Source organism: Phodopus roborovskii, unplaced genomic scaffold (genome assembly GCF_943737965.1).
Source record: "Phodopus roborovskii unplaced genomic scaffold, PHOROB, whole genome shotgun sequence".
NCBI classification, from domain to species: Eukaryota; Metazoa; Chordata; class Mammalia; order Rodentia; family Cricetidae; genus Phodopus; species Phodopus roborovskii.
In genome coordinates, this window is record NW_026126571.1 from 12,086,127 (window position 1) to 12,107,941 (window position 21,815).

The 21,815-nt window shown below is 39.3% G+C and overlaps 2 protein-coding genes across 5 annotated transcripts in view; one reads left to right on the plus strand and one right to left on the minus strand.

Annotated features, from left to right (window-relative positions):
- Positions 1 to 21,815, plus strand: part of LOC127235735 (ribose-5-phosphate isomerase) — an 877,486-nt gene that overhangs the window by 742,831 nt on the left and 112,840 nt on the right. The window lies entirely within an intron of this gene.
- Serbp1 (SERPINE1 mRNA binding protein 1) lies at positions 2,111 to 16,870 on the minus strand. 4 transcript variants are annotated; one of them, XM_051203107.1, is made up of 8 exons: positions 16,375 to 16,870; positions 12,744 to 12,894; positions 12,055 to 12,195; positions 11,856 to 11,927; positions 11,217 to 11,291; positions 6,955 to 7,132; positions 4,037 to 4,210; positions 2,111 to 2,943 (listed from the first exon to the last, which is right to left on the minus strand). In XM_051203107.1, the coding sequence occupies exons 1-8, from the start codon at positions 16,853 to 16,855 to the stop codon at positions 2,887 to 2,889; spliced, it is 1,329 nt and encodes a 442-aa protein (XP_051059064.1). In that variant the 5' UTR covers positions 16,856 to 16,870; the 3' UTR covers positions 2,111 to 2,886. The 4 variants fall into 4 exon arrangements, with proteins under 4 accessions (XP_051059064.1, XP_051059061.1, XP_051059063.1 ...); XM_051203104.1 differs by having other exon boundaries at positions 11,217 to 11,336; XM_051203106.1 differs by having other exon boundaries at positions 11,856 to 11,945.

The window sequence follows — 21,815 nt, forward strand, 5'->3', positions numbered from 1 at the left end:
ATAAGGTAATACTGCCTTGTTATTAGACATACTCTTTAAAGCATACTAGTAGTCTGGTTTCTGGCTTTTAGTTAATGTGAAAATAGGACGTTCAGATTTAACATTTACATATTAATCTCACTTCAATTACAAAGGTTTGGGCTAGAATATATTTCCTAAACTTCCTTTACAATAGTGCTATGGTTGTAACTTTCAGCATACTTGCCCAGCATGGGCAGCCAGGTAGTGTGGGTAAGGAAGCAAATCGGCATGCACCATAGGTATACTAAAGCAGTTAGGGCATGTTGGGCCACCTGTCCAGATGTACCTGCACTGTCATGTTAAAGTCAACGTCAGTGAGTAAGGTTCTGGCAGCTTCCCATTTTTAATTTTTACTACCTGGTTTCTTCTACCTGCTAATACTCTGAAGATGTTTTTAAAAATTCAACATAAAACACATACTTTACTTGCAAACTAAGTATAACATCTTTTCTATTTCACCAATCTCTAGTAATTATAAAAATAACAATCACAAGGAATATGCAATAATCTCTCTAGGAACCCATACCCAAAATAAACCAAATACATTCACAAATCTAGAAATCACATGTCTTGAACTGTAGTACTTGCTGGTACATTTAAGATCTCTGAACAGCTCCAAATAGTTTTGAACTAGTAATCTATATCCTCCCTTCAACCCAAGCTGGAACTATGCTAAAAATTTCAACTGATGTTATATATATTTACATTATTTAAGCCAACTATTATATCTACTCTTGAAATTGTTTTACTAACTTCCCCAACTTTATCATTAAGACAGATACTGTTCGCAAATACAGGACTTAGCAGGTTCATTTAAAACCTCACATGATATCTAAACATTTAAAATCTTAAAAGTTACATTATCTTGACAGTGCAGAGATCAGAAAAAGGGAAGCCAAGAAACATAAAGAGGCTCCCACTTGATTGATTGCTTCTATATCTTTCAGGAAATGAGCATGAAAATAAATTGTTATTTTTTAATATACAGAAAGTCTACCTATAGTTCTTGACATAAAGTGAACCTGAAAGGAAATTCACAAGCATCAGGCAGAATAGACCTCTTCAATTCCAACCTACTTTGAAAGTTTGCAGCTATGTTGCAAATGCCCTGTGTTTTCTGGTGATAGTGACTCTGAGTAGAACCTATGTTTTTCTAAGAGGTGGTGTTTTCTACACCATGTTGCTGGAAATATGGATGTATAATGATGTTACTATTAAAAAGTGAATTAAAATACTTGACAGTTTAAACATTGATTTAAGGGTATATATGCTGCAAAATAAACTTGACTTACCTCTGGACAGGAGGTATCTGAACATGTGAAACATCAGGCATCTACATAAGTCTATTTAAAAAAATACCTTCTTTCCAAGCAGTCAGACTCACACCCAGTAAATACAATTAAATGAGTCTTTTAGATGTGTACATAAAAATTAATTACCTAACTAGCAAATGTAAGATTTAAGATCTCCATTATACCCAAAATTACAGTTTAAAAAAAAGTCTTAAAGCTTTGAATAAAATTCCTTCCCTGGTTAATTAATGAATGTGAATAAAAATATCCTAGAAAACTTGTTTTTCAAGCATTCTATGTATATACTTTTTAATAAGCAGCGATGTTTCTGTTCAAATAATCAATTACCTAATTTTCTAATGGAGGAAATGGAAACTGATACTTAACACTTTCCATGAAACATTTATCTATTAACCCAGGTCAAAATCATAACAATACATAGAAAATTCATAAACAAGATACTTGTCTTGTATTTTATGTGTGGTGTTGCTGATCCAAACTAAAAGTAAAGCTGTTCTGAAATACTACAAGATAGTTTTCCATCTCAGCATACTAACCAATGAGTGCCCTTTGCTTCTTCTAAATCAAGAATAAAGATTACAGATAACCATCTTGATTTGTGGGCCTTTCATACACAAATACCAAATGGCCAGGCTCTCATTTTATATAAGTTTAACTACTAGGCATTAACCAAACTAACTCCACCCACCTTGTTAGAGGGAAGAAAACACCCACACCCACAGAACTATTTCACTGAACACAGGCTATATCTGTCAACAAGAAGTAGCTTACACAAGTTCCAAAAGCAGTGTTTAGTTTTACTTTTAAAATGAGGAAGCCACGCATTTTAAAAGTAAATATAGGTGAATCAGGTATAATTCGAATCTAATAAACCATGCATGACTCAAGAGTTAAAAAACCAATGTGTTTTGAATTCATTCAAGTACTGATAATTCTGTATAAAGATTTAGTATATATCAACTATCATAAGATGTGGGGGGGGGGGGAGAATGCCAACTCCCAAATAAAAATATATAGTTAAAATACATAGTGGTTAGTATTCCATGGAGCACAAAGTCTGGTAAATCAGAAGTTTACATGTCCCAGTTGACATGTGTGAAAAGGCAAAGCAGATATTATAACCAGTATTTTGTCTAATATTTAAGACCGGCTTGTAATTGAGGGAACATCTAAACCCTTAATTAAAAACACAAATGAAGTGAAACCTTTAAACTGGTACACACTGTTCACACCTATATTTCAAGTTTGGAAATGCATATTTGCAAGCAGCAATACAAAAGTATTCATGAAGAATGCATAATCTCTGAAAATTATGAAAACATCCCTGCTACCAATACATTTCTAAATACAAAACTGACTAACATATTTGTTACTTCTGTGTAGCTAGAGAAGTTCGTTTTCAAAACAGATAAAATTCAGTCTTTAGGTGTGAATGGTATGAATGACAGTCTTTTTTTTTTTTTTTAATTCTTAGTTGTTTGGGATCCTTAAGCATGCAAAAGCTTTCAACAGGAGGGTCCACAAGGAACCAGTGTTGTATTATGGCATCCAGTTAGGCCAGAGCTGGGAATGCCTCTGGGTCATCTACATCAGGAGCAGAAGCACTTGACTGAGGAAAAAAAAAACAAAAGCAAAAAATTAACCACAATTCTGAAATCTTAAAAACAGTCTGCTAGTGCCTATAATTAGACACTGAACTCTAACGTCTTCCTATTGAAATACTACATACATAAGTCAGATCGAAGCTTTTACTTTAAAAATGAAATTATAAATATTAAAACTATACATATACCTCAGTTTCTCCAATAAAGTACTTTAATTATTGGACCTAACAGGAATCCTGTCAAGGCTTATACATTACTAGGTTAAGTGCTCTATCACAGATTGATACATTACCTGGCAACCCGCCCTTCAGAACAGATTTTGCTCTTAGCCATTTGGTCTACAGAGAGTTCAAGGACAGCCAGGGTTGTATAGTGAAACCCAGTCTCCAAAGGGGGGAAGCCCCCATGAATTCAGGAGTCTATGGCTTGTTTTTTCAAACCAGACATTAAAGTTATCCCTAATACTTTGTCAACAGGCAATTCTGAATTCAAAATTAACTCCTTGGGCATCTATCAAAGTTCTCATTCAGGACTTGTTTTAGAGGAAGACAGGGTATAAAATCCTACAGTCAAGTCACCATCCTTTGAGAGGGTGAGGCCTGACTGCAAGTTTGGGAGCAGCATGATAAAGCACCTATAGCACCCCACTCCTAAATTATGGCAGACTAGTGTTTCTGGGAAACTTTAGCAATCCTAGGAATATTCCATACCTCAGTGAGGATACCCCAGAGTAAAAAGAAATTATAACAACATGCAAAAAGCACCTTGACAAACAAAGAACTCAATAGTATGATTAATTCAACTCTTTGGCAGCACGATTCTTATCATTATGTCTGTTAAAAACAGAACTAAGGCCAAGTGAGGTGGTGAGTGTTTAATAAGCACTCCACAGAAGGTCAGTGCTTGCTCTACAGTTGAGCTCCAGGATGGCTGCAGCCACATAGTGCAATTGCCACAAAATGTTGTTTCTTGAAAATAAGTCACTTCTTTAATTCTATTTATCTGCCCCCTACCCCACAATCCAAAATATCCAGGCAGTAATCGTTTGCACGTCCTAAATTGCTCAAAACAGAAAAAAAAAATGCATCTTAAAATTACCTTATCAGTCCTGCTGCCACGGTTTGGACGTCCACCACGACCACGTCCACCACGTCCGCCCCTGCCACCACGTCCTGGGCGGCCTAAGTCTCCAAAATTGATCTCTAGTTGAGACGTTATATCATTTGCTGGCTTCCGGAAATGATGGTCCATGACCGAATCTTCAGCATGAGCCTAAAATATAAGTGAAGCCCCTTGCATTATTATAAAAGTAATGCTGCAAGATTTCTAAATGTGTTTCCTATCTAAAAGACCAATCACCAAATTTAAAAAGCTAAATAAAAATAAAATAAAAGACCATTTATCAATCCTGTACTTTGTGTGAATGACTATATCTACTTCTAGCTCTACAGGTAATAAAATAAATTCATCTGTGGGTCAGGTAGTGACTTTGAAGAATGATTCTTTTAACTTCATTACAAATTGCCAGCAGTCCTAGGCTGATGACATACAATGCAAGTGACAAGTTCCCACTCTAGTCCTAAATCTTCAGCAGCTTTAATCTATGTGACATTAAAACAGGCCCAAACTGAAATTCCAATGTGAGCCCTGATGATGTTTGGGTAAGGCATATACAGTTTCTACTAGTGATAAATCTGAGGTTTTTGTTGTATTTTCCCACAGTAGGCCCTGCTACCCACGATTGAATATACACATTAAAGTTTTGTTGTTTATATACAATTATTAGTTGAGGAAGCATGCCTATCTCAAATACTAAATATTTTGTGCACCATGACTTTCAAATTTGGGATGTTCTATACAAATATCCCAAAACTTGAAATGTTCAGTTTCAAGCATTACAGGCAAGGATTACTCAACCTTCATCACTCAACCACATAAACTGCCAACTTCAAAAGTCATAAATTATAAACTTTACATAAGAGACTCTAGGAACTACAAATACATCCACATCATAAATTCACTAGAAGCACTTTACTAATAAACAAGGCATTATAAACCTAAGATGATCATTACATATAAGCTTCGTGTCTCAGTCTGAAAGAAGAATTAATAGAATTCAATACTGCTTAATGCCTGCCTTTTACATATTTCAGATAAAACTAAGTTTTAATCCTTGGCTGAAAAGTTTGCTTTATACTAGTGAGTCCACTTTTTATTATTAATACATATAAAATCTATATGGAGAAGAACAAGTACACTGTCCTTTCTAGCCACCTGTAGTATCATAGCTACTAACTGATGTCATTATTAACTTTCTAGAGCACAAAAGCAAAACAAGCTTAAGTGATGTGTTTAAACCTGGACGGTTTTGATGACCAGGACACATTCCTAACTTTTAGGTTGGCTTGCAGAATGTGATAAAAACCAAAATAACAAATCCACTCGTATCTCTAGAGCATCTAGGGTTTTAATGTGCTCTGACCTCAGCTCTGTCAGTACAATGACTCAATTTCCCACCCCCAAACCACATTTCTTCCTTCACAGAACCATACCATTATTTCCACAGACAATGTCAATATAAAAATCAGTAAGCCCATATTATTATTATAAGTATTCACATCACAAAGGCACAATAAATGTATGGATCCAAACATTACGTTGACTTGCAACTGAGCATTTTAAAATTTTCAAAACTTCTTGTATCTTACCTTGCATGATACAGTAGTCCCTAATATTTGCAGGTCACTAAAACTCACGAGATTCCTAAAACCACAGTACCAAACCCTATTTTTTTCTTTATATGAGCTATTAGTTAACTAATGGGCAAGTAGTATATACAATGAAAATAGTTTTAAATGGATAATTATATACTCAAAGTAAAGGATAATGCTTCTACCACATTATTCATAATGGAATGCAATGTAAAAATGATTTCTAGTTTTCCATTTATTATTTTTGGACTTTAGTTGACTACAGGTTAACTGAAAATAACAGAAAGCAAAAATCACAGTTAAATAGGACTGTTGTAGTTTTATGAAAAGCTCAGAAAAAAAAGACTATCAATATATTAAATTACCTAATTTTACGACTAGATTTTAATGGGAAAGGCCAGAGCCTAGGTAAATCTTTTTCATATTAACATAGGCCATTTGTTATTTTAAAAAAGGAATTCCTACATTCATTTTTGTAAATCAGGACTTCCACCTATACTGATCTACTCATATAACACTAGCAAATTTATATGTAAGAACTGGGATAAAAAATTCATTCTAATGAAACAAAATGTAACTTTTTAAAAGACTTGACATTTAAGGCAATTTCCTTATTTTATATTTAATGGAATAAATATCCTTGGTTAACAGTGTTTCCCATATTGGTCTCAGCCATTTGTATGGCTAATAAACCAAACGGATTAAGAAATTGAGGGTTACAGGTTACGACTTAATGGCAGAGCATGTGCTTGCTTATTAGCATGTTTGAAGCCCTGAGTTCAATCCCCAATATCAAAAATAAGTGAACAAAATCCTAAATTATAGACTGCCCTACTAACATTTAAACTTCACGTTGGAATAGCATGATTTGAATTTCTGACATAGCCTAATTTATGACATTAGTAAATACAGGTATCAAAAAGGCCAGCAAAAGCTGCTAGAAGAAAATAACAACCCCACATCAGCAGGACTTTCTCAAGTAGTTACATTAGTTTCCATGTTTCTTAGCTAAAAGAAACTCTTAACCAGTCTTTATAGGACAAACAAAAATACTAACATTTTCTGAGTCCTGAATATCAAGTAAATCTAAAATAAGGCTTAAAAGCGTGGCACATGCACTTGGAGACAGAGGCAGGCGGATCTCTGTTAAGGTCAGTCTGGCTGCAAGAGCTAGTTCCAGAACAGCTAGAGGTAAACAGAGAAACCCTGTCTCGGGAGCAGGAAAAAAAAAGTTATCCATATTTAATTTACTATAAATTATAATTCAAGCCACATATGAACATATTCAAACAATTTTAACTTTACCTCTTCACTTTTTGATTTATGCAGAACAAATCCCTTTTTCCATTGTCCATCAGCACCTTCATTTGGTTTTCGGATATTAAACTCTACTTTTGCTCGGTCTTTATTTTGAATAGCTTTCCACTCATCCAAAGTCATCTCTTTTGGACCCTCTTCCTTAACCTCTTCAACTTCATTCTCCCTGTGAAAAAGATATTTAAATTTTATATCAAGGCTGATACTAATTTGTGGAAAAATATCTGGGGGACTGAAGAGATAGCTAAGAGGTTAAAAATACTGGCTACTCTCCCAGAGAACTGAGGTTCATTCAGAACCCAGCACATACATGGTGGTTCACCAGTCCCTGTAACTTCAGTTCCAGGAGATCAGGAGCCCCCTTCTCAACTCCATGGGCAACAGACAAGTAAATGGCACACATACATACAAGTAGACAAAACACAAACACACACACACACACACACACACATTTTTCAATATACATATCTAAAATTACAAAAATAAGAAAATTGACAGTATCTGTTAGGAAGACTATCAAAGAATTGCAGCTATCTGTATAACCAGCACCCAACATGCAGCATAGGAGAAATCAGTTCATCTGCATGCTGATTCGTGAGTACAGATTAAAACTTGCTTTCTTAAATGACTATTTACCATGAACTGGCCTTATCAATCCATAATATACATTCCTTTGAAACTATACTTTAAACTGTACCCTGTCGTGTCTCACTCACCCCTAAAACTGTAAATGGTACAGTACATAGCGGTGTTTACATGTGCATGCAGATATGTCAAAGGTCAAGGCTCGTGTTTGCTATCATCACTCTCTGCTTTTATTTTTGAGACCAGATCTTCCACTGAATCTGGAGATCACCAACTACCTAGAGACTTAGGTTGGATGGCTCTAGAAATATCTTCCCACACCCACTGTGAGGGTTGTTGTTCAGATGTGCACCGATGTCTGGCATCCAAACTCAGGCCTTAAAACTTGAGCAGCAGGAGCTGTACTGACTGAGCCATCACTGTTTTCATTTCATATATAATGGAGACCACTATGTTGTTCTACTTTAATCACTAGGACTCTAATGAAGTATGCAAGCATGATTTCTACACATCTGAAATTTCATGACTCCAACTCTCAAACCAACCTAACATGGACAGAATACTGGGGTTTCACTAGTAGTGGAATTGTCCACAAAACAAATTGGTTTCAACATTTACATCAAAATAGTTACTTCCCAAGTCTTAACTATTTTCATTATCTGCCCCCCCCCTTCCTACGTAAAGCACAGGCCTAGGAATCCATGATCTTAGTCTAATTCCAAATGCCACTAAACATATCATTTGCTATTTTGGGAGCTCTGTTTCCTTCCAAAGATAGCAAGTGATTTAGTTTAACATCATTGCTAAATTATCTTTATGTAATTCTTTATATTTGGACAGATTCTATCTTACAACTTCCTAAAACAAATTTACATTCAATCTTGACAGGACACCAAGTCTATCAAGTCATTTTTACAGATCATAGAACTAAAACTCTGTCTTAATGACTTACCAGCCCTGACAGTCCATGACTGTCATAGACTACCTTTAAAGACTACTCTAGTTTTACTTCAACTTATCCTGCAAATAAAAGACTACATACCATTTCCCCCTACTTTATAAGAGGAATCCTTTCTAACACTACATGAATATATCATTTCATTCTGAGAAACATTTACAATCTTTGAGGACACTCTGAAAGTGACAAGTTACATTGAATAAAGGAAAAAGATTGTGCTGAGTATTGTGAGGTATTATTAATCCCCATTATACCTACCCCTCCAAAGTAAAACACACTCAAATTCTTAATGCAAAAGACCACCTACTCCATTTACTTTTTATTTATTCCAGTGATTGTTTTCCTTCTCCAACAAGTCTATAAAATACAATTCTTCCACTTATCAACAAAACAGCACTTCACATTTCTTTCGCTCTCTCTTTTCATATAACCTCAGAGATTCCAATTCAACAGTTAAAAAATTTAAAACGACTTTAATAGAGAGTGGTAGCACAATGCCTTTAATCCCAGCACTAGAGACATAATTAAACAGTCCTCGTGAACTAAAGTCAGCCTGGTCTACATAGAGAGTTCTAGGCCACCACTACAACAAAGTGAAGACCCTGTCTCAAAAACCAAACAGGACTGGAGAAATGGTTCAGCAGTTAAGAGCACTAGCCACTCTTCCCAAAGACCCAGATCCAACCTTTAGCACCTATATAGAGGGTTATCATCTACAAGTCCAGATCCAAATCCAATAACCTCCTCTGGCCTCCATGGGCACCATATGCATGTGGGCAAAACTTCCTTACACATAAAATTACAAACAAAGTTTACCTGGAGGGAATTGGTCTTGCCAAAGAGCCCCCAAAGGCAAAGAAACAAAAGCAAGATCTGGCTAATAGGATTTCATCAAAACTAAAAGGCAATATGCACAGATGGAAGAAAATACCTGCAACCCATGACTAACAGAAAATAGAAAGTATGTAATGTAACAAATGCAAACAGCACATCAACCAAAACACACACAAAAAAAAAACACAAAATAACCATAATCTGACTTTAAAAAAAGGGTAAATAAGAGTGGGCCAACAGTTGGGAGACAGAGGCAGGCGGAATCCAAAGCCAGCCCGCTCTACAAAGTAAGTTCTAGGGTAGCCAGGGCTGTTACACAAAGTAAATGAAAGGGGGAAACAAGGTTCATCATCAGTAATTATCAGTGCAAAAATAAATGAAAAGCACAGGGCTGGGATGTAATTCAGATGGTAGTGCATCCTACCAATGTCCTAGCAATGCAAACTAGACAGTAATGGCTGAGCACACCTGTAACCCCTGAACATGGAAAGAATCATAAGCAAAATAATCCTCCATTACATAGTTCAAGGGCAATCTGAGCTACATAAGACCTGACTAAAAACAAAACACCATCAAAATGACATTAAGATCACCTCACCCTAGTCATGAATGGCTATTCACAGAGAAAGAAATGCTGGTGAGGATGCAGAGAAAATACCCTCATAAATGTACAACACAACCACCATGGAAATCAAAGATTCTCAAAAGCCTAGAAACAGATCCAACAATTTACCATTTGGTATATATTTTGCTGAGCTTATTTCCCAAGTAGACATGAATAAATATGTATTCACTCCAGACTGAGCGTGCACATGCGCACAGGTGCGCGCAAACACACCCCAATTAAAATCATTCCACCTGCTTGGTGCACCAAAGAGTTTCCTTGGATATATTTATAGGAGCATGGGTGAGTGGTTAATTACAGCAACATAGACAGTTCCCCAACCCCAACCCTTAAAGGGTTCTACATACTCAAGAGAAGATAGAGATCCTCAAATCACCTGGCAAGCCCCATAAATCACTGTTAGTTTAACAACTGCCAAGATTTCAAGACAGCAATACTCATGTCATGCAGACCCAGTAGACTGAGCTTCACAGCATACCCAAAGGAAATAAAATCAGCAGGCCAAAAATACACCTACACCCCATTGTTGTTTACGGAAGCATTAGTTAATGGTCCAGTTCCAGGGGATCCAATACCCTCTCTCTTCTGGCCTCTGTAGATACTTAACCCACGTGGAGGCCAACACTCTCAACATTGCTTTTCATGGTTTGAAGCTAACGTTTTTTCAAGTTGTCTCATTTCAGTATTTATAACTGATAATGCTGAACCTCGACTTAACACATGACTATATAACTCTTATATCAACAATTTGGTCCAGTTTGGTTTTTTCTGGGTTTATTTTGTTTGTTTTTGAGACAAGGGTGTCTGTGTAGCTCTGGCTGTCCTGGAACTCATTGTGTAGACCAGGCTGGCCCTGAACTCACAGAGATCCACCTGCCTCTGCCTTCCTCCACTGCCCAGCTTGTTTCATTTTTAGCACACAGCAACCCATTCAGAATCTCAGCTGTCACTAAAATCACCCTTCCTAAAGTTCAAATGCAAAGTACTTTGTTCCCTCCCTTCATCACCAGGTAACAACAGGTTATTTTAGTGATTTTTACTTAAAAGTCAGGCATGGTGGTACCACCTGTACTCCCAGGACTTAGTAAGACTAGAGAATACTGAGTTTCAGGCCATCCTGAACCAGACAGCAAGGCAATGTCTCAAAAGAAGACAGTCTCATGCCTGTGCCATCAATGACTGCAATTAAACCAATCACTTTATTGGTGAAAATGCAGCCGCACTGCATCCTCACTCAAAACCACTTACTTATTCTCAGTGTCTGCCACTGGGTGCTCTTCACCTTCAGGTGTTTCCTCAGTCACATTTGATTGATCCAAATCACTGCAATTATAAGATATTTGTTTCTGAATGTATTTGGGAGACTCTCTAAGGAAAGAAAGAAAAGAAAGGCATCTAGGTCCATTTACATGTAGCAAAAATCCTTCATAACAAAGTAAACACTTTTACATTCTTTATTTCTACTAATTTTATTCTATTTCTATTCACTTTACTCTCCAGTAGACCTCTAAGCGAAAACAAATTATATTAGTTTACACACTTTTAAAACATGGCTCTATAAGTCAGACACAGTAGTAGACAGCTGTAATTAATTAGACGTTCAAGACTAGCCTGGACTATATAAGACCTAGCTCAAGAAAACAGTGGGGGAGGCTTATCAAATTTTGTAAGGACAAACTATTAAAGGTCAAACTATTAAAGTCACAATATTCCCAGCTACATACATCCATCAGAAATATTTAACTATTACTTTAACTACTTTAAGGCATTATAAGGTTATCAATTTGAGGCAGAACATCCATTCTGTATTGATAAGCCTCTAATAAGTTAAGAGTTTTTTTTTGGTTTCAAATTATTTAACTTAAAAAAAAAAATCAGAATACCAACGTTAATTCATCTTTGACAGTTCCCCAGTTGTGAGATCCGCTACCTCCACGTTTGTCCTCATGCTTCAGGCCACTGTAATGCGAAAAAGAACTAACAAAACTGAGTTAACATTATACTCTTTAGTTCTAGAAATTCAAATTTAGTTTTTATTAAATAAGTACATTTAAATCTAAAACATACAAAAATCAATAAGACTTACGATCTATCACTCCCGCTATGTCTATCAAATTCACGTTTGCCACGAGAATCAAATCCATCGCCTCGGCCCATTCCACGTCCACGGCCACCTCGACCCCTTCCAAGACCACCTCGGCCTCGGATAGGCCGTTCAATAATCGGTCTACAAAACAAATTTAAAAATTAAACCTCTGATCTGATATTTCCAGAAACAGGAACAGTAAAAATCCACTGCAATTCTCAAAAATTTAGAATATGCTTACTGGCTCATAACCCAATAACTAAATATATGGTGTAGAAAATTCCAAGTTTATTTCTACTCATAATTAGAAACTGCTTCAAGCATTTCTGCTAATACACACTTTGTCACTGACTCACTGAATCAGTCACACTGTATTTACCAATACTCTATTAACTGCAGTAATCATATCTATCCTGCATGAGTGATAGATAATACCACTGTCCTTCTAAACTCAGTATATGGACAGAGGAAGTAGAAGAAATTGGTCATTGACTCAATTAAAAGATTTACTATTAAGAGATCTAACTTAGAACATGTTATCCATAAATATAAATGAAACAACACATATTCACATTTCTCTGAAATATACCTAAATAATCACCCCAACTACTACCTGGCAATTATGCCCAATTAATAGCTTTACATTAAGATCTAACTAACAAACTAAGAAAACCTTGCTTAAAGCTTACCTATCAACTGAAAATTCACCTCCTTCACCCTTTTCTTCAAGTGGCTTTTCAAATCTTCTTTCCCGAGGTGGTCGCCTTTCTGGTCTCCTATCAATTATTTTTCCTTCACCCTGAAGTTGTTGATCAGGTCTTCTTCCAACTCGCCTTATTCCTTATGACAAATAACCAGCATAAACAAATCATTTTTACAATACAAAAGTTTAGGCTACATTATTTGTAGGGCTTTGTGACATTCTTATTCAATAGTAAACACCTCAAGCTTCATCTACAAGTTATACTTGGAAATCACTAGGCACCATCACACCTTACTTTCCAAGATGTCAAAGTCTATTCCCACAAAATTTTAAACTTACAAATACTTCAGCCAAGTGACGTATTTTTAGCTTAAAGACATCAAAGCTAATAACATAGTAACCAGTAACCACTCATTAATAACCAAGCACTGGGTATTCACAAATGTACCCCTCAGAAAACAGTGGAATCCACTGAAGGCAATGAAGAACTTAAGTCTAGAAAATTATAATTCTGAAAGGAAAATAGAAGGTATTTATGATTTCTAGAAAAAAAAAACAATTTAAAATAGCTATTTGAGCTGGACATAGTGCCTACAATACTAACACTAGAAAAGGCTAAGGTAAGGCTGGTTTGGAAGGAAGTTCAATGCCAATCTGGATTACAGAGACTATGTCCCAACTCCACTCCAAACAAGCAAATAGAGATATTTAACCAGAAAAATTACTGCCTTCCTCATTAACATTCAAAGTCCAAGTGTGCATACACATATCATAGTCTTTTAACACTATTATGTGACCATTAGGAAATGGTCATTATTCATTATTAGCATGAACAGAAAACCTTTTTCTAGGTCTGCTCTTGGAAATACCTGTTTTCAAAGCATCTTCACAAATCACACAGAAAGGTTCTTGTTCAGCAATTATGTACTAAGAAAGCTGCGACTGTCCAGAATGTTAGTAAAAACCAAACTCTGAGTTCAGTCACAGCACCCACCCTCAAAAAAGAAAACAGAAAACGCATGGTACTAAGTGACACTTAAACTAATTTTTCTACCTTCGGTTTTTCTGATAACACAGGAATCTCATAAAAAGAACCAATATGAATTCAATTATTGGTAATCTTAAGGACAAGTTAAATACATGCTTACCATTTCAAGTATGCTAATTACCAAGCCACAAGTCTTGACAGTCAATGAACAGTTCAGAATTTGTTTTTGTAAAATCTCAAGTGTTGTGACTTAGCTAAAGAAAATGGAACACCATGAAGATACACCAATGGTTCAGATACCTCTAACTAGTCATATAGTAAAGATAAAATTCTTTAATATTTAAATCTCATTCTTTGTAAATTTTTCAGGACAAGCCCTAAATGTAAACCTATGCCAAGACATTTACATAAATTTCATCAGAGGTACAGTATGTTAGGGTGGAGCTATGGAACCAGCTCAGTCCTTGTAATGATAACCAAGCTAAACACACCCAAGGAACAATGGCTTGCTTCCCCACCCAATATTCAATGAGGCCTACATAATCAGGGAAAAAAACTTAATAAACTCATCATGGGGTTGGGAGTGTTGCTTAGTGAGAGCTACTTTATACTTTGGCCTAGTGGACAAAACGCTGGGTTCTACCAATACCACCCGCCACAAAAAGTAAACTCATCTAATGAAAAATGATTGCTACTTTTTAAAGCATGCAAGTTTCTTTTGATGTACTTACCTATACTTGAATTGTTAACTGCAGTAGAATCCAGGTGTTTGTTTTTTTTTTATCCAAAAACCTGGTCTACACTTAACATTTTGCCAACTCTCAAGTTCTTCAAATAGACAAAAGCTACAAAATCTATGTAAGGAAACCATTACATTCTAGTAATGTGTTATCGAGATACAGGACATACAGATGAACAAGTCTTTCCTTTCTTGGAGGTACCATCCATCCAATATAGGTAACTGACATTTTTATTCTAAATTTCCCTCTTTTGTATAACCTTGTTTTATGCAACTCTGGTTTTAGAGTGATTTAAGGGTCCTTGAGTCCAATTCCCAATACCATCAAAAAAAAAAAGATAAAAAAATGTGAAAAAAAAGTTTTCCGAAGGACTAAAGTAAATGGCAAAGAATACGTGCTATAAATAAAATTCCCCACATTTAAGACTTCCAATGTTAGTTTTCAGTTAAGATAATCGACTGGACTAGTGGTGAAAAAAACTGAGTAATTTAAATTAAGCTTCATGCTTTGAACATTTACTGAGTGAGCAAATCTGGTGTGTTTCAGACACAACTTATTCATGAACTTTATTAGTATCATGAAGGAGGTTAACAGTTTAAAATACACCAACCAGAGTTCCTTTACACAAGAATTAAATGGCTTATTCAACTGTATGTCAAGCTTAATCATCTGAGTACTTTTGCCCAAGTGATGTTTTACAGCAATCCAGACTAGGTTGCCCTTCCAAATCTATCATTTTTTGCACAAGAATTGTTTTATTCAGTCAACTAGGTACTGGATGCTTATTCCAACCCTTACACAAAAAGACCCCCACCCAAAAAAAGATACCTTGAACCAAAACCCAAACAATCCCTTTCATGAGCACGTGGCACCAACAGGCAACTTCAACATGTAATGGTAACCTTAAAGATTCAGTTTAGATTCTAAACCTACCTACTATCGATTTTGCACTTTCTTAACCCTTAACTGTTTTGCCTTTTGACCCGCAATGAGCCAGTATTTTAGAATGTAAAAATCAAAACAACTACGAAACTTTCAGCGCCCTGGAGGATAAAGACCTGACCATGCTTCACGCACGTGCGGAGGGAAAGCTGCAGGCTCCAAAGAGCTCTGCTGCTGGACGTGACAGGCTGGGCACTCTTTTTGACCCACTGAAGCCAAGAGCAGCAAAAAGCCCGATGACCTGGGGGGCTTCAGGGTGTTGGAAGAAGGGATCGCGACGTGAGAAAGGTTCTGCTAACGACCAGTCTTCAATTCACAACTCCCTCTAAAACGAGTGGGGCCAAATTCCTCTCTCCTTCCCCAGTTTCATTCATGCGAGCTAAGTTACAGCAAGTTTAACCCAAAGGCAAAAAAAAAAAAAAAAAAAAAAAAAAAAAAGCACACGTGGGACCCAAACAGCCCCTTCCTCCACTCTGAACGGTGCCCCAAACACACGCAGCCCAAGTGGAGAAACTCCGAGCCCCGGCCTTCCCTTGAGGGTCCGCGCCATTGTAGGACAAGATGGCAGGGCAGGAGCCCAGAGCGGGCGGCGGCAGCAGCAGCCCGCGCACTGGACGGAGCACGCCGGGCAGGGAACGTGGCCCGCGCTGCTCCCGATCACGGAGAGCCCGGCGGCGGCGGCGGCGGCTGCGATTGCCCGGCCCGAATCGGCGGGAACGCCCGGGCCGCCGTCTCGGAGCACGCTCTGCCTGCCTGCCCGAGGCGGGAAGGCGCCCGCCGCGCCTGCGAGCGGCGTGGGCTTGGGTGGCAGCCACGCTCGCGGCCCCGCGCGGGGCTCCGCGCTCTCCGCCGCCCCTCCAGCTGCACGGGCGAGCGGCGGCGCACGCCCCCGTCCTGCCCCGCCAGCCCGGGGCTCCCCACCGCCTCGGCCGGCCGGCCGGCTTTACCTTCTTTCTTAAGCGCCACCGGCGGCTGCGTGTCCTCCTTTTTGTCAGCCACGCCGACGCTGGCGGGCAGCGGGTTCTTGCGATCTTTCTGGGACTCTTTACGCAACTGTTTGCCCGCCGCGCTGGAGTTGGTCTGGGCTGCGGCCTGAGCGGCGCTCTTGGCCCCGGGGCCCCCAACGCCGCCCCCGCCGGCTTCTTTTTTCTTGTTCTCTGCTGCCTTCAGTACCTCGAAAGGGTCCGATTCGTCGTCAAATAGCTGGTCGAATCGGTTGGTGACCACGCAGCCGAACCCTTCCTGTAGGTGCCCAGGCATGATGGTGGCTCGGCGGCGCGTTCCTCCACGGATTGCAGCGGACCGCGCCGAGCCAAAAGCGCCTGCTTCAGCTCTTCCCACAAGATGGCCGGGCCGAGAGAGGGGGGCCGCCTTCTCTTCCGGCGCCAGGCACACATCCGGGAGGCGGCCTGCGCCGCACAGCACCATGGGGTATGTAGGCCACCGCTGACCGCCCCGTAGCCACTGTCCGCTCCTGGACCACGACTCCCGGCGTGCACCGCGCAGCCACTCTTCGCGCGCGCCTGGGAGGCGGGATCTCCCGGAGAGAGTGAAGCGTGCTCGCTGAAGGTGGAGAAGCGTGTGCGGGGCGGAGTTCTGCCTGCCACCTGCTCTTGTCACCCTTAAACTCTCGGTCTTCAGCTAACCCCTGAGAAAGGGGAAACGGGAGGGTGCCTTCTGCCCACGAAAGTGTCCTCTGTCTTTGGTTTCACCCACTCCGCCTCCGGCCGAGCACTTTCTCCACCTTTCGGAGAGGGTCAAGGTGACTCCCAGACATAGTAACTGGAGCCTCAAAAACTTCCGGGGGGGTTGGGGTGGGGGTGAGGTGCCACACTTAACCTCCCCGCAGGTTGCAAATTGTGGCCGATCGGCTGCACATCCCTAGCGGTTGGGTTTCTGGAGCTGTCTATCCTCCAGCCTTCGTAGCGAATCGAGGCACTTCGGTTTAACGTGGAACGGGATTCCGGGGTTGCTCTCACCGAGGCATTGGGGTGGCAGAACGAATCAAAAATGACGAGTTGACTATCTGGGTTGCGCGCCTTTTCCGGTCATTGCTACCATGCTTTAAGAGCTGTTAACTCCAGACTGCAGCACTGGGTGCCAGGCAAGCCTCCAAAAGGCAGTGTTTGGAAACGCTTTCTAAAATCAATCCGATTAACCCGAAGCTTAAGAGGCAGCGGTGTTGCTAAAATGTGCTCAAGAGCCATGAGGTGGTGACGTATGCCTTCAGTCCCGGCATTCTGGAGGCGGGAGTAGGCGAGTCTCCCAGTTCGAGAGCAGCCTGATCTACAGAGCAAGTTCAGGGGAAGCAGGGACCTAACAGCGAAACCTTGTCTTGAAACCCCCTACAACCCCCAAGAAATACTGTACACCACATTATTATGTATAAAGGAAGGAAAATTAATTTAGATAGTAAAGACTTGAAGACACTGACTTTAGTTGGGACCTTAAATCCCATTAACGCAATCCAGTGCCAACACACAGTATAGTTTTTAAACCATTCCCATTGACACAGAGTGTAATAGAAAGCATATCTCTCAGCTGCTAGGAGTGTTTGATCCTCACATCTTTTTAGGCAAATAATTGTCCCCCTTTCACAGGTGATGAAATCATGTCAGAAGTGATACGACTTAGCAAGTTGACACTTACATTAAATGCTAGTGGCCGTCTTCTAACTGCACTGAGGTTGCCAACATCGGTTCTGTAAACCAATCTCTGTCCTGATAGAAGTTAAGTCAAGAGTTGAAAGTTTGATAGCCTCAAGTCTAAACAACATGGTTGAAGGTAATAATTTCTGAACATATTTGTAGTCAATGCCTTGAAATTAGAATACAGAGTTCTCTTGCAGGCATCAGCAGCATACCTCTTGCTTTTCTTATGTTCTATCCTCCTTATGCCTCAAAATTATTTATCTCCCTATTGTTTCATTTCTCCACACATCCACACCTCTCTCCCACAGCCTGTGGCTCTTACCCAATACTAAACAAGCAGCCATTAGTCATACTCTTTGAGACAGGGCCCCAGACCTCAGCACAACTGACTCCATGATGGAAATACATTCAGGTTGTAAAACTCAGCATGTAGACATGCCAAAACTGAAACAAAGACCTAATCCATCAAAGCCCATATAGTTCTGGGAAAGTCTCAAAATGGACTAGCCTTGCTTTTTAGCTTCTGTAGTTCTGCTTCTGGCTAACTGTTCTTGTTAACTGAACTAAGTCAACCCAGAACATGGTTTCTGTGCTCCAAAGCTCATCCTGAGAAAGGCTCAGGGCTACACTGGGATTCCGGACACCCTGTGTAGCGTCAGGCTGCTAATAGAGACTTTCTATTGGCTTAACCAGTATCCAGTCAGTCTTCTCTGGTAAATACCCCCACAACACTCTTCCCACACTTTGAAGTAGCTCAAGTACAATTTGCAAGCTCATACTACACATAGTTACTATGTTTTCTCTTCAACAAGTATAGTAACTATCCAGAAACTCTGACCTTTTTTTTCTGACTACTGCTACAATAGCAATTTTAATAACTAAAACAATATTTTACTATATACCTAATGCCTTTTATATATGGGACCCCATTTAGTCCTCATTGGGTCTGTCAGTGTTACAGTGAGGAAGAAATGAGGGGCTGGGGATGCAGCTCAGTGGTAGAGCACTAGCATGAGTGAGATACTTCAGTTCCCAGAGGAATGGGGGCGGGGGAGGGGGGTGGTGAAGAAAATGAAGTACAGTGAGGCTAAGTTACGCTCCCGTACCCCAGTGTAGGAGATGGACAGGGCCTCTGCTTGGTCAGTTTTCACTGACAGCTCATTAGTTTCAGCAAACAGATCTTCACAGGTGCCATTGTTTATCCTAAGAATATAGATTAGACATAGAAATGTCTACTTAGGAATGCATAAGACTGACCTACTCCAGAGAATTTACCTGTTGTGATAATTTCAAAATGTTAGGAATAAACATTTGAGAGAACAGTAGGAGTCTTCAAAGTACTTGTAAATCTAGAATTTGGTTAACCAGGAAAAGTTTAAAGCCCATATTTAAAGTACACAAACAAAGCCCGAGATGTTAAATCTTTCACATCTTAAAATCTACTATCGAGTTATTATTTCACAACTATTAGCACCAAATTTGCCTTTATCCTAAGAAATTAACGTGCTATTTAGAACTAAGAATATAGCTTAGTGATGGAAAATCAAGTTAGCATGTAGAAGATAGTAGATTTGATTCTCAACACCACACATCCACAAAGCATGCATACAGACATACTTTAAAATATGAAAAAGACCGAACTGGCAAGATTACTCAGCAGGTAAAGGTGTTTGCCACCAAGCATGACATTGTAACTTCAGTCTCCTGTACCCACAGGATGGAAGTAGGAAAATGTCTCCAACAAGTTGTTCTCTGTTCTCCACACTCCTATGGTACATTCACACACACACACACCACAATAAAAATGGTTGAGAAGAAAAAAAACACTTCTAAAAAGAATGGTTGCCGGTATCACTAAGATTATTGGTGGGATAACCTTCACAGGAAGAAAAGGAGAGACTCTGCAACACTCCCATTCAAATTCCAGGTCTGCAGCATTACTTGAGCCGCGTGATGGTCTCTTCTCATGCAGCATCACAGTTTATACATAGCAAGCTTCTCTCAAGAATATTCTATCAAAACTATCCAAATAACTTGACTAAATACACAGTATATTTGTCGAACACTTGCCTAACAGTAAAACACACACACACACACACACATACACACACTTGCTTTGATGCTAATAGTCAATTCTCAGCCACACTTCAATCTCGTTTTCACCCATTGTGTGTGTGTGTGTGTGTGTGTGTGTGTGTGTGTGTGTGTGTGTATACGTGTGCATGTGTCTTCATACATGCACATGTGGAGGTAGAGGCTGATGCTGGGAATTTTCTTCATTCGCTTCTCCACCTTATATTTTGAGGTAAGCTCTCTCACTGAAACTGAAGCTCGCTGATTGGCTACACTGGCTGGCTAGCAAGCCCCAGAGGATCTCTGTTTTCGATGCTTTTACACGGGTGCCTGTGATTGAATTCAGGTCCTCATGCTTTTGTGGCAAACACTTTACTGACACACATACCTTCATAACCTCAATCCCCTGTTACAACAATTAGTATGTTAGCATTCATTATGTTCCAGGCACTCTGCTAAGTATATGCCTCATTTCTTTTAGTTCTCAGAATAACATGAAATAATAGTACTACTTCCTCTATCTTTTTTTTTTAATTTAAAAGTTTTGAATTTATTTTACATGTATGGGTGTTTTACCTTCATGTATGCCTTAGCCCCAGCTGTGTGTTTGGTGCTTTTGGAGACCAGAAGACAGCGTCAGATCCCCTAGTACTATAGTTACTGAAGTTTCTGAACCTTTACATGGTTGCTAGGAATTGACCACATATACAACCCTCCTCTGGAAGAACAGCAAGTGCTCTTAACTGCTGAGCCATCTCTCCAGCCCCTCTTTCTGGTTGGTTGGTCTGTTTGCTTGCTTGCTTGTTTTTTGAGACAGAGTTTCTCTGTGGCTATGGAGGCTGTCCTGCTGTCCTGGAACTAGCTCTTGTAAACCAGGCTGGTCTCCAAGTCACAGAGATCTGCCTGCCTCTACCTCCCAAATGCTGGGATTAAAGGCATGTACCACCAGTGCCCAGCTTCCCCTCTTGTATGTTTAGTGAAACTGAGTTTAAGTACTTCCCATAAATTCACATTTACAAAGAGCCCTAGCAGTCTGATCTTTTTTTTTTTAAGGCTTATTTATTTTTATTTTATGTGTATTGATGTTTTGCCTGCCTGTATGCATGTGTACCACATGGGTACCTAGAGGCTAGAAGAGGGCATTGGGACCATTGGAACTGGAATTACAAAAGTTGTGAGCCAACATGTGTGCTGGGAACTGAATCTTGTCCTCTTGGAAGACAGCAAGTGCTCTTAATTGTTGAGCCATCTCTCCAACCCCAAACAGTCTGATCTTATACCTTGGTAGTAGCCCAATCTTTATTACTGTGAGAGCCATAATCCAGGAAAAAGCCTATGCTTACATTGTTACCACAAGTACCAAAATAAAACTATAATTCTATTTTAATGGAACACATCGGGGAAATAGGCATCACATAAAACTAAGTAGGAGACTGATACATTTTAGTGTTTGCTTAGTGTATAATTCATTTTTTATAAAACAAACACATTAAAGATGGTTCTTAAGAAAAGGACCAAGCTTCTGTATATGAGGGTGGAAGGCTTTCAGCATAATAATGCAAGCCTAAATTCTCCTTAAATTAGGGACTGTCAGAGCTAAAAACAGAAACATTGTACTCCCTATTTTGCTACCTTAAACTTACTTTGAAGGGTAAGCCTTTTGA